At 44.0% G+C, this 10635-nt stretch overlaps 1 protein-coding gene and 2 pseudogenes across 1 annotated transcript; all 3 read left to right on the top strand.

Moving 5' to 3' along the window:
* Window positions 1–6526: 6526 nt before the first annotated feature.
* On the top strand, window positions 6527–8231 carry LOC133261735 (ATM interactor-like; the record flags this gene model as incomplete). The annotated part of the gene is made up of 1 exon (XM_061440297.1): window positions 6527–8231. A coding segment is annotated over one exon (390 nt), but the record flags the coding sequence as incomplete, so codon positions are not given.
* Window positions 7670–8941, top strand: LOC133261607 (ATM interactor-like; annotated as a pseudogene).
* On the top strand, window positions 8941–10208 carry LOC133261727 (ATM interactor-like; annotated as a pseudogene).
* The last annotated feature ends 427 nt before the right edge of the window (window positions 10209–10635 follow it).

The raw sequence follows: 10635 nt of genomic DNA, 5'->3' as shown, positions 1-10635 counted from the left end.
TCACCACACATAGTTACAGAATTTTTTTCCTGTGGTGAGAACGTTTAAGATTTCTCTTAGCAACTTCCAAATATGTGATACAGTGTTATTAACTACAGTTGCTGTGCTATACATTATACCCCATGACTTATTTAGCTTATAACTTGACATTTGTACCTTCTGACCCCCTTCCCCTATTTTGCCCACACCACCCCCATCTCTGGCAACCGCCAATCTTTTCCCTGTATCTATGAACTTGGATTTTCTTATTGTTTGTTTTTAGACTCCACATATAAAGAGGTCATACAGTATTTGTCTTTCCCTGTCTGACTTATTTAACTTAGCATAATGCCATCAAGGTCCATCCATGTGGCCCCAAATGCAAGATTTCATTCTTTTTAATGGCCAAATAATTTCCCATTGTAACATATATACCACATCTTTTTTATCCATTCATCCCCTGATGGACACTTAGCTTGTTTCCATATCAAACTGCATTGCCTTAAGGAGACCGCTAGGTATATGATTCCAGTTCTATGGGAGCTATTTTGCCACTTTGTAAGCTGTACATACTGATAGCAACACAAAATAATTCTTGTCTTTGAACATGCATATTCTGTCCTGTCCAGTGGAAGAGCAATTTACTTCCCTCCTCCCTTCCAGAAAAACAACTTTGCTACCATTTGTACATTTATTTCAACATTCTTGATCTAAAAATGGCCTATGGTTGTCCGTAGGGGTGGAGGAAAATGAAGGGTAGGGATAGTTTGGGAGTTTGGGATGGGCATGTATACGCTGCTATATTTAAAATGGATAACCAGAAAGGACCTACCACATAGCACATGGGACTCTGCTCAATGTTATGCGGCAGCCTGGTTGGGAGGGGAGTTTGAGGGAGAATGGGTACATGTCTCTGTACGGCTGAGTCCCTTTGCTCTTTACCTGAAACTACCACAACATTGTTAATCAACTATACCCCAATACAAAATAAAAAGTGAAAAAAAAATTTTTTTTTAATAAAAATGGTCTGTCCTTTGAGCCAGTTGCTACCTCTTTCTGGTTCCCTCACTGATTAATGAAGAGGATAAAGTTTTTAATATGTATTCATTTTTGTATCTGTAGGAGCCATTCAATATTTAGTTATTTATTTATGTGCGTCAGGTCTTAGCTGAAGCGTGTAGGATTTTCACTGAGGCATGAGGGGTCTTTCACTGCAGCGTGTGGGCTTCCGTCTAGCTGTGGTACCGGCTCTAGAGTGTGCAGGCTATGATTCTAATGCATGGGCTTTTAGTTGCCTCACCAGCGATCAGACCCGCAGTGGAAGGCAGATTCTTAACCCCTGGACTACTAGGGAAGTCCCAATTTTACCTTATGCTGCAAGTTAATCTTTTAACAGGATAAAAGAGAGACAGGCAAAATAAGAAAGTGAAAAAAAATTGAGGGGGAAAAGAAGAGACAAAGTGGGAAAAAAAGATAAGGCAGCAGCTCTCTTGTAAAGTCTGAGATGAATTAATTAGAAGTCAGTCCTTCTGGAGGGGAGAGTCCAGAAGATGTAAATTTTTCTTTCTTCACATCTGTTGTTCCTTTGAGTTGTGGCATTAGTATATGTTGCCAAAGTATAATTAAAACAAAATTTTCTCACAACCCAGAAAACCTCTCCACAAAGGGAGAAAAAGAAAATATTTTCACTATTGAATAAGCATTAAACAAAAATGTGATGCACACCCTAGGGAATCTGCTAAAAGATTATGAAGACAGAAAGAAATCTCACCATCACATACATGTTCTCAGGATAAGCAATAGTGTTAATGATTTTAAAAAGATAAGCAATAACCAGTCTTTAGTAAGAGGACTCAAAGAGAGCACCCTTTGCTACACATAGTTCGTCTTCAATTCACCTGATAATTGAGGTGACCATCTATATTAGCTAATTGGTTTTATATAAAGAAAATCAACCTGTATCTTTATGACAGGAGGTATTTTTGCAACTGGGAGGGAGATGCCCACAGAAGTCAGGTTCTTACTGGAAATAGAAACTGGAATAGGGAAATGAAAACGTGGATGTTTACATTTCAAAGGCATGGCCCCAAGCCCTTGAGAAAGACACCCCTGGGTCATAAACGTGGCAAAAGACTTATGTAACTTTTAAAAGTGTTTGCATATATTTCAGAGAGACAGAGAAAGAACTTACCAGTTTTCTAAAGTAAATGCTCTAAGAAAAGGGAGGAGGGACATCTGCCCGTATTTTTCACAAGGAGAATGAGGCATCATTTAAAATGTTTATTTGTCCTTATATGTGTAAATCCTATCTAACTGCACAGTTGGAGTGAACAACGCCCTCCCCTTAAAATCCAATTCTCACCCTCCCAAATGCAAGTCTAGTTCAGTCTCCCCAATGCCTTCTGCTTCCCATAAGGGTTCAGGAACCCTGTGCAAAGATAGTGTACGAAGAGAGGGAAGGAGAGACGGAAACTCTCTCGACATTAGCAGCTGGAGGGTTCCTCTGTCACCAGCAGATCAGCTGACTCTGGAAGGGTTCCTCTGGGAGCTAGTCATACCGATGCCGCGAGGAAGGTCTGTGGGACTTTCCATCCGCCACTGCAGTCTAGACTGGAGTTCCTAGAGAGAGGGCGAGCTCCTGCCTCCGTGTGCAGTTCACTCAGAGGTTCGCCAGATGACAGCTGTTTTGCGGCAACTACTTCCCGGGAGGCAAACCTGACCCCAGAAAAAATTGATGAGGCCAGTTTCCAGGACTGGCCTCATCAATTTCACCTCCTCACTCCACCAGCACTGAGGCCAGCACACTAGTTCCGTCTCCAGCCATCACGGTTATTTTATAGCAGGGAACTGGAAATTTGGGCCTTAGCTGCCACCAAGTCTTAAAGTCAGCCATGCAGTTTCCTTCCCACTGCACTCCCTAACCTTGAACACTGGGGCAAAGTTTGGACTCTTGGTGCTTATCCTGAGTTCCACATATAAATTTTCCACCCCCCACCCCCGACCCCAGAACCAGGCACACTAAGGAAATTGCAAGAGGGGAGGGAAGATGTTGTTATAAACTCTCTCCCTTGAGCAATGGAGAAAGAAGTCACAATTCCATAGTCAGGGAAGGCCAGTCAAGTGATTTCTTTGGGTAATTTCTGCAGTAAGTGGTTAACTGCCTCCATTAGAGTCAAGAAGCTGCAGAAAATCTCAAATTTCTGCCCTTAGAACTTGAGAAATAACATTTCTGTGTCCCCAGTGCAAAAATTCAGGTTTGAAATTAAAGCTGACTCTTCCTTTGCAATGAAGAAAAGAAATAAGGTAGCTTTTAACTTTTCTGAGAGCTTGAGAGAGGTAATCAGATTCCAAACTAGTCCTACTGACGTTCAAAGCAGTCACGCCAAATCTTACCAGATCCTCATATTTTTTCTGAGAGCACAGGACTGCTTCATTCCAAAGCACTCCCAAGTTAGAACGAAACAGCATTCAGTTTTTGCTATGGTTCTGAGTCATTTTCTTAATCATCTCTCCTTATAATTGGATGCTCTCTGCTCAGGCACTCAGTTGTGTCAAACTCTTTGCAGCCCCAGGGACTGGAGCCTGCCAGGCTCCTCATGAAATTCTCCAGGCAAGAAAACTGGAATGGGTTGCCAGGCCCTTCTCCAGGGGCTCTTCCTGACCCAAGGATCAAACCTACTTCTCTTAAACATTTCCTGCATTGGCAAGGAGGGTTTTTTTTTTTAACCACTAGCACCACCTGGGAAGCCCATAAATGGATATTACAATATTCCTAATAATTCATAATTTTAAAAGCTTATAAAGAAAAAGTTCAAATTAAAATGGATTAACTACTGATTATCCAAATAGCTACAGCTATCACTGCGGTATTTTCAGATTACTTCTTCGTTAGCTCTGCCTCGCAGCTGCTGAATTGAGCAAGAGGTGTGGGGACTTCCATCCAGTTTCAAGGGGATCTGCAGAGAAAGTTATATTCAGATGAAGCAGCTCCACTGCCCTTGTGACTAATCTTTGTTCATCAGTTTCATGGGCTCTGCTGACTCACTTCTCTATTCAAGATGTTTATTGCCCAGGAAATAACACTTACGCCATCAGAATCCATTTCCACTTTGAAGGATGCCAATGTGACAAAGCAGCACGGGAAAAGGCTCGACTCCTTATGTGTGAGTTACAACACAAGTGCCAGCAAAGAAGAAGAAAGTTTTACCTTTTACAGGAATCCTTTGTTTATTGGCCAATGTTGAGAAGTAAAGCAGGAACAGGAGACTGCCCAGACTGGGCTCCCCTGTTTGTGTAAGCCTTGATAGATCACCAAGGGTCACAGACTATAGGCTTCACATTCAAGGATCAGGTCCTTATAGCTGTCCAGTTATCCAGCAGAGGTCAAGTTTAAGTTTTCTCTTAAGTGCTCTTAAGAGACTAATTTATAAGTTAAAATGCCAATTTATTCAGTTGTCATGCACACACATACACACAATAAAACTGTCAAATCGGAAAAGTGCCAAGTGTCCATTAGTCAATATATCCACTTCTCAGTTTTAAAAAGATCTATTTAAAAACCAAACCATTACCAGAAGTTTACTTTTGACTACAGTATCCTGTCTATTGTGTTACGGGTCTCCCAGTTTAGCCTGTGAGCTGCTGGAGATCAGGAGCTGTGTCTCTTTGGTCTTTATAATCTCAGGGCCCAGCGCAGTACCTGGTACACAGTAGACACTGACATATTTTTTTACATACAAGCAAGTGAATAATAATGATTTGTGTGAAATTTCTCTGCAAATTGCAAGGCACTGTCTAAACGGAACGGTGACTATGAATGCAATCATTAAGCTACAATAGCCTAATGTGCCCATCTTCACGGTAGGAGCAATGAAATGTGAAGGCAAACACTGGGAAGCAAGGGAAGATGTACATATATAAAAGCAAAATTAATGTAATAACGCCAATTAATGTTTTGAGATAACATTTAAGAGATATGAAGTACAGGACATTAGGTTTTAAACGCCTTTTTTTTCTTGGCTGCACTGTGTCCCTGTTGTGGTATGCAGGCTCCCTAGCTGTGAGTTGCAGGCTTCAGAGTACGGGGTCTCAGGAGTTGCAGTGAGAGGGCTTATCTAGTTGCAGCACTCCAGCTCTCAAGCTGTGGTGCCTGGGCTTTAGCTCCTCCGCGGCATGTGGGATCTTAGTTTCCCCTCCAGGGATCGAACCCATGACCTTGCATTGGAAGGTGGATTCTTAACCACAGGACCCCCAGGGAAGTCCCTAAAAGCAATTTAATGACAAAAAATATAAAAGTGATCCAAAAGGAAATCAACCCTGAATGTTCATTGGAAGGACTGGTGCTGAGGCTTCAAATCCCTGGCCACCTGATGCAAAGAGCTGAATCATTGGAAAAGACCCTAATGCTGGGAAAGATTGAAGGCAGGAGGAGAAGGGGATGACAGAAGATGGTGGGATAGCATCACAGACTCAGTAGACATGAATTTGAGCAAATTCCAAGAGACAGCGAAAGACAGAGGAGCCTGGCATGCTGCAGTTGATAGGGTCGCAGAGTCGGACAGGACTTAGTGACTGAACAACAATAATAAATAAGAATGAACTGATGTTAAGAGAGAGAAGGGAAACCCTAAAACTAGAACTTCAAACCTCCACATCATGGGTCTTCCAAGTCAGGAAACTTGCTCTGTACCTAATAGGAAACTGGGCAATGTCCTCAAAGGAGATTGTTTACAATTTTCTGTTCACATTTCTTTTACCTTGAAGGGTATGAATAAGGAAAAACAAAAATGTGGGTCAGGCAATGGGTGACAAATTTTAAGAGAATATTGTCAGGATCAACTTATCTTAGGAAAAGATAGAGGTCAGACTGACTGTGTTTAAGTGAGATGTTGAGCATAGCTGGGAGAAAATGTACACTGAGTCAGAGATAATCAGTAGTGGTTAGGCCCCGATCCGGCCAAAAGAATATTTTGAATTATTAAATGTATTAGGCAAGACAAAGACGATAAATAAAAAGTTACTGAATTCCCTAAGCTTCTAAGTCATAGGGAAAAAAATAAATCAACGACAAATAAGCCTCTAATTTTGCTGTAACAGCCTTGAGGGAGAATGAGTAATAGTCATAGTTTGGGAACGAGAAGGAGGTGCCCAGCTCATAAACTTGGCAGAGCCACCACAGGATTGAGTCATTGTTCAGGAGACACAATTCATTATCAGCCATCGGCCACATCCATCTGCTTAGTGGAAGACTATGTAGACCGCAAGCAGGACAGCTGGTGGACAAAGGACAGTGCCTCTTCCTTCTCTATTTATAATATCCTGGTTTATTTTTAAGTGCAGGGTTGCTTTTTCCTTTTAATCTTTATATTTGGAAGATATTGAGATAGGTCAGGAAAGATTTAGATAAGCTAATGTTAAGTCCCTTAGCAAAAAATATTCCTTTCTTTCCTTTAGAAGGAGCAGTCTTCTTATTTCTTGTGCAGTTTCTCTCTCAAAGATCCAGCAGCCAAGGAGACACAGACATAAAGAACAGACCTTTGGAGCCTGATCCGGCCGCGGTGCGAGAGCCACGGCAGCCATTGGGGCGGCGGCGGACCCCACTGCTCTCGCCTCGGGCGCCCCGGCCGTCCGGGCGGCCGCGAGGGGAGCCGCCGCCGCCGCCGCCGCCTCCGGCCCGTGGGGTGCCCCCAGGAGGCTGAGAGGCAGCCGGCCGCGACCCACGGCAGCGAGGCAGCAGCCCGCGGGGTCGGTGCCGCCCGCCCGGGAGCTCATTCAGCCGTCGGTGGCGAGCCATCCCGGGCAGTGCACGGTGCGCGGCTGCGGCAAGATCCTGCCCAGCAGCCCCGCGCTCCACATGCACCCGGTCAAGAGCCACCGCCTGCAGCTCATATGTAACAGCCATCACTCACCTTCAGATCATCCCCTCACTGATTACTAAGGCAGACATTACATCTAAGCACAAAGGAAGCGGCCAGTCTGACGAGGGCTCTCTTAACTTTGTTGGCCTGAACCATTCTCGCAAGCCCTTTTTAACATTTTATATTGTTGTTTTTTGTGGAACAGCTATCAGGAGCTATATTTCTCCAAACCTTGTGAAGCATCCGTTAAGCAAAAGATACCGTTTATCAATACTTCTCAGGACTGGTTTGATAGTATACAATTGTTGTTCAGTCGCTTTGTTGTCTCTGACTTTTTGCAGTCCCATGAACTGCCGCACTCCAGGCTTCATTGTCCTTCGCTATCTCCCTGAGTTTGCTCAAACTCATGTCCATTGAGTCAGTGATGCCATTCAACCATCTCATCCTATGTCACCCCCTTCTTCTCTAGCCCTCAATCTTTCCCAGCATCAAGGTCTTTTCCAATTAGTTGGCTCTTCGCATCAGATGGCTGAAGTACTGGAACTTCAGCTTCAGCACCAGCCCTTCCAATGAATATTCAGGATTGATTTCCTTTTGGACTGATTGGTTTGATCTCCTTGTGTGCAAGGGACTCTCAAGAGTCTTCTCCAACACCTCAGTTCAAAAGCATCAATTCTTCAGTGCTCAGCCTTCTTTATGGACCAACTCTCACATCCATACATGATGGCTGGAAAAACAATAGCTTTGACTAGACGGACCTTTGTCAGCAAAGTGATGTCTCTGCTTTTCAATACACTATTTAGGTTTGTCCTAGTTATTCTTCCAACGAGCAAATGTCTTTTAATTTTGTGGCTGCAGTCACCATCTGCAGTGATTCTGGAGCCCAAGAAAATGAAATCTGACACTGTTTCCAGTGTTTCCTATCTATTTGCCATGATGTGATGGGACTGGATGCCATGATCTTCATTTTTTGAATGTTGAGTTTTAAGCCAGCTTTTTCACTCTCCTCTTTCACCATTATCAAGAGACTCTTAAGTTCCTCTTAACTTTCTGCCACTAAAGTGGTATCATCTGCATATCTTGGGTTGTTGATGTTTCTCTCAGCAATCTTGATTCCAACTTGTGATTCATCCAGCCCAGCATTTCTAGCGATGTACTCTGCATGATGGCGCAGTAAATCCAACAATAAGAAAAGATTTGAAAACTACCTAAATTCTACTGTTGTCCAATTGAAGGATGCCCTAGAGGCCCTGACAGACTATTTTCTCAATTTTCTCTTGCAAAACAGCACTGTATGAAAGTGCATGCTAAAAGAAGCATAAATGTAGTAAGTGCAGCAATTCATACGGCACCAAGTGGGACTTGAAAAGACATGCAGAGGATTGTGGCAAGACCTTCCAGTGCACGTGTGGCCGTCACTATGCCAGCTACCGAACTGGCCATGAGATCCCTGCAGAACACGGGGATCCACCTAGTAAGAAAAGGAAGATGGAAAACTGCCTGTGCAGCTGGAGCTGTCCAGGAAGACCGCTGAATCACTGAGCAACCAACCAATTCCACAACCAGACGTTCCAGAACTAGAAACTTTGGAAATAAAGCTGGTGGCTTCCTCTGAAGACTCTCACAGCTCTAATGCCAAACAACAGACTCTTCCAGCAGCTCCAAGGTACCCTCAGCAGTTGCTTTTACCAAAGCCCAAGGTGGCTTTGGTTAAACTCCCCATCATGCAGTTTTCTCCTGTGCCTGTCTTTGTGCCTACAGCCGACTCCTCGGCCCAGTCTGTGGTGTTGGTGGTCGACCATCAGGGCTCCGCTCCTGGTGCCATACACTTACTGCCCTTGTCCATTGGAACCCTGACCCTCAGCCTAGATTTGGAGGCCTGCTCTCTCAAGGAGAGCCTCCCTCTTTCAAAAGTTGTAAATCCTGTTGCTGTTAAGCCGATTAGCACAGGTGTTCAAGTCAACTTGGGTAAAAGTCCATTTAGCCCATTACTGAAGAAGGAAGTGGCAACCCAATCCAGTATTCTTGCCTGGGGAATCCCATGGACAGGGGAGCCTGGTGGGCTGCTGTCCATGGGGTCGCACAGAGTCGGACACGACTGAAGCGATGCATGCATGCATAGCCCATTACAAGAACTTGGGAACACATGTCAGAAGAACAACATTTCTTTGACCAATGTACAGACAGACCTCTCCTGCACCACACCACAATTCATGCCATCTGCACAGTGGGCCAGTCCTGACTCCTCTGTGTCGTCCTGTTCACAAACTGATTTGACATTAGTGTTCAAAGTCAGACTTTTTTGCCCAGTTCTAAGGTAACCTCATCTATCACTGCTCAGACTGATGCGTTTATAGATGCCAGTTTCCAGCCAGGTGGGATCTCCTGAGAAACTCAGAGCAGTGGAATGCAAAGTCCAGCAGATGACCAAGTACAGATGGACCATGCTGTAATGTGTGGAGACATTTTTGAGAGTGTCCATTCATCATATGGTGTGTCTACAGACAATATTATAAGCAGTAGCTTAGTAGCAGAGACTGTAACTCATGACTTGTTACCTCAGAACCACCCTAAAACTTTATCTCAAGATATTGAGAAATCCACACCAAATTTCAGTGCCCCGAATAGTATGCTTTCGTCAGAGAACGTGACAGATAATCAAACCCAAACCATGGATTTATTAAGTGATCTAGAAAACATCTTGTCAAGTAACCTACCTGGTCAGACGTGGACAATCATAGTCTTTTGTCTGACACAAATACTGGACCTGACACCCAGCTCCCATCTGGCCCAATCCAGAATCCTGCAGTTGATTTTGATACTGAAGAGTTTTCAGCCTCAAATACACAAACCAAAGAGAGTGAGCTTAGCACCATGACCACTGAGCCAGTCTTGGAATCGCTGGACACAGAAACCCAAACTGATCTCTTCCTTGCAGACCCTTCTGCCCAGGCCTACAGTTGTAAGGGAAATTCTAGCTTCTTAGGCCTTGAAATGTTTGACATGCAGACACAGATGGACCTGAACTTCTTTTTAGACAGTAGCCCTCATCTGCCACTGGGAAGTATCCTGAAACACTCCAGCTTTTCCATGAGTACTGATTCATCTGACACAGAGACCCAGACTGACAGACTCTCCACTGCTAAAAACCTGCCTGCCCTGGAAAGCAAAGTTCAGTTGAACAGTGCCGAAACACAGACAATGAATTCTGGCTTCGAAACTTCGGGGAGCTTATTCTTCACCAGCAATGAAACTTAGACAGCAATGGATGACTCTCCCCTGGATGATCTGGCCTGGAACAAGATGGAATCTCAATTCAGCTCTGTTGAAACCCAGACGTGTGCAAAACTACACCCAGTCTCCAACTTCTGAAAGCAGAGTCCACATGGGGGGTGGATTCACAAATACTGGACCTGACACCCAGTTCCCATCTGGCCCAACGCAGAATCTGGATTTAGAAGAGGAAGAAGGGGGACAGCAGTACTAACTCTACTGAATGCAGTCGATGATACAGTTACTTCGATTCTTTGAGGTTCTTTGCCTTTTTGTACTTGTAAACATATTTGTGTAAAAATTTGTGAGTGTATTATAAAGTGTAAGATGTTGATCTGGAAAAAAAAAAAGAACAGACTTTTGGACTCTGTGGGAGAAGGTGAGGGTGGGATGATTTGAGAGAATAGCATTGAAACATGTACATTACCATATGTAAAATAGATGACCAGTGCAAGCTCGATGCATGAAGCAGGGCACCCAGAGCAGGTGGTCTGGGACAACCCAGAGGGATGAGGTAGAGAAGGAG

Source organism: Bos javanicus, chromosome 15, assembly GCF_032452875.1.
Source record: "Bos javanicus breed banteng chromosome 15, ARS-OSU_banteng_1.0, whole genome shotgun sequence".
Classification (NCBI taxonomy): Eukaryota; Metazoa; Chordata; class Mammalia; order Artiodactyla; family Bovidae; genus Bos; species Bos javanicus.
This window is presented reverse-complemented; position numbering and strand designations above follow the sequence as displayed.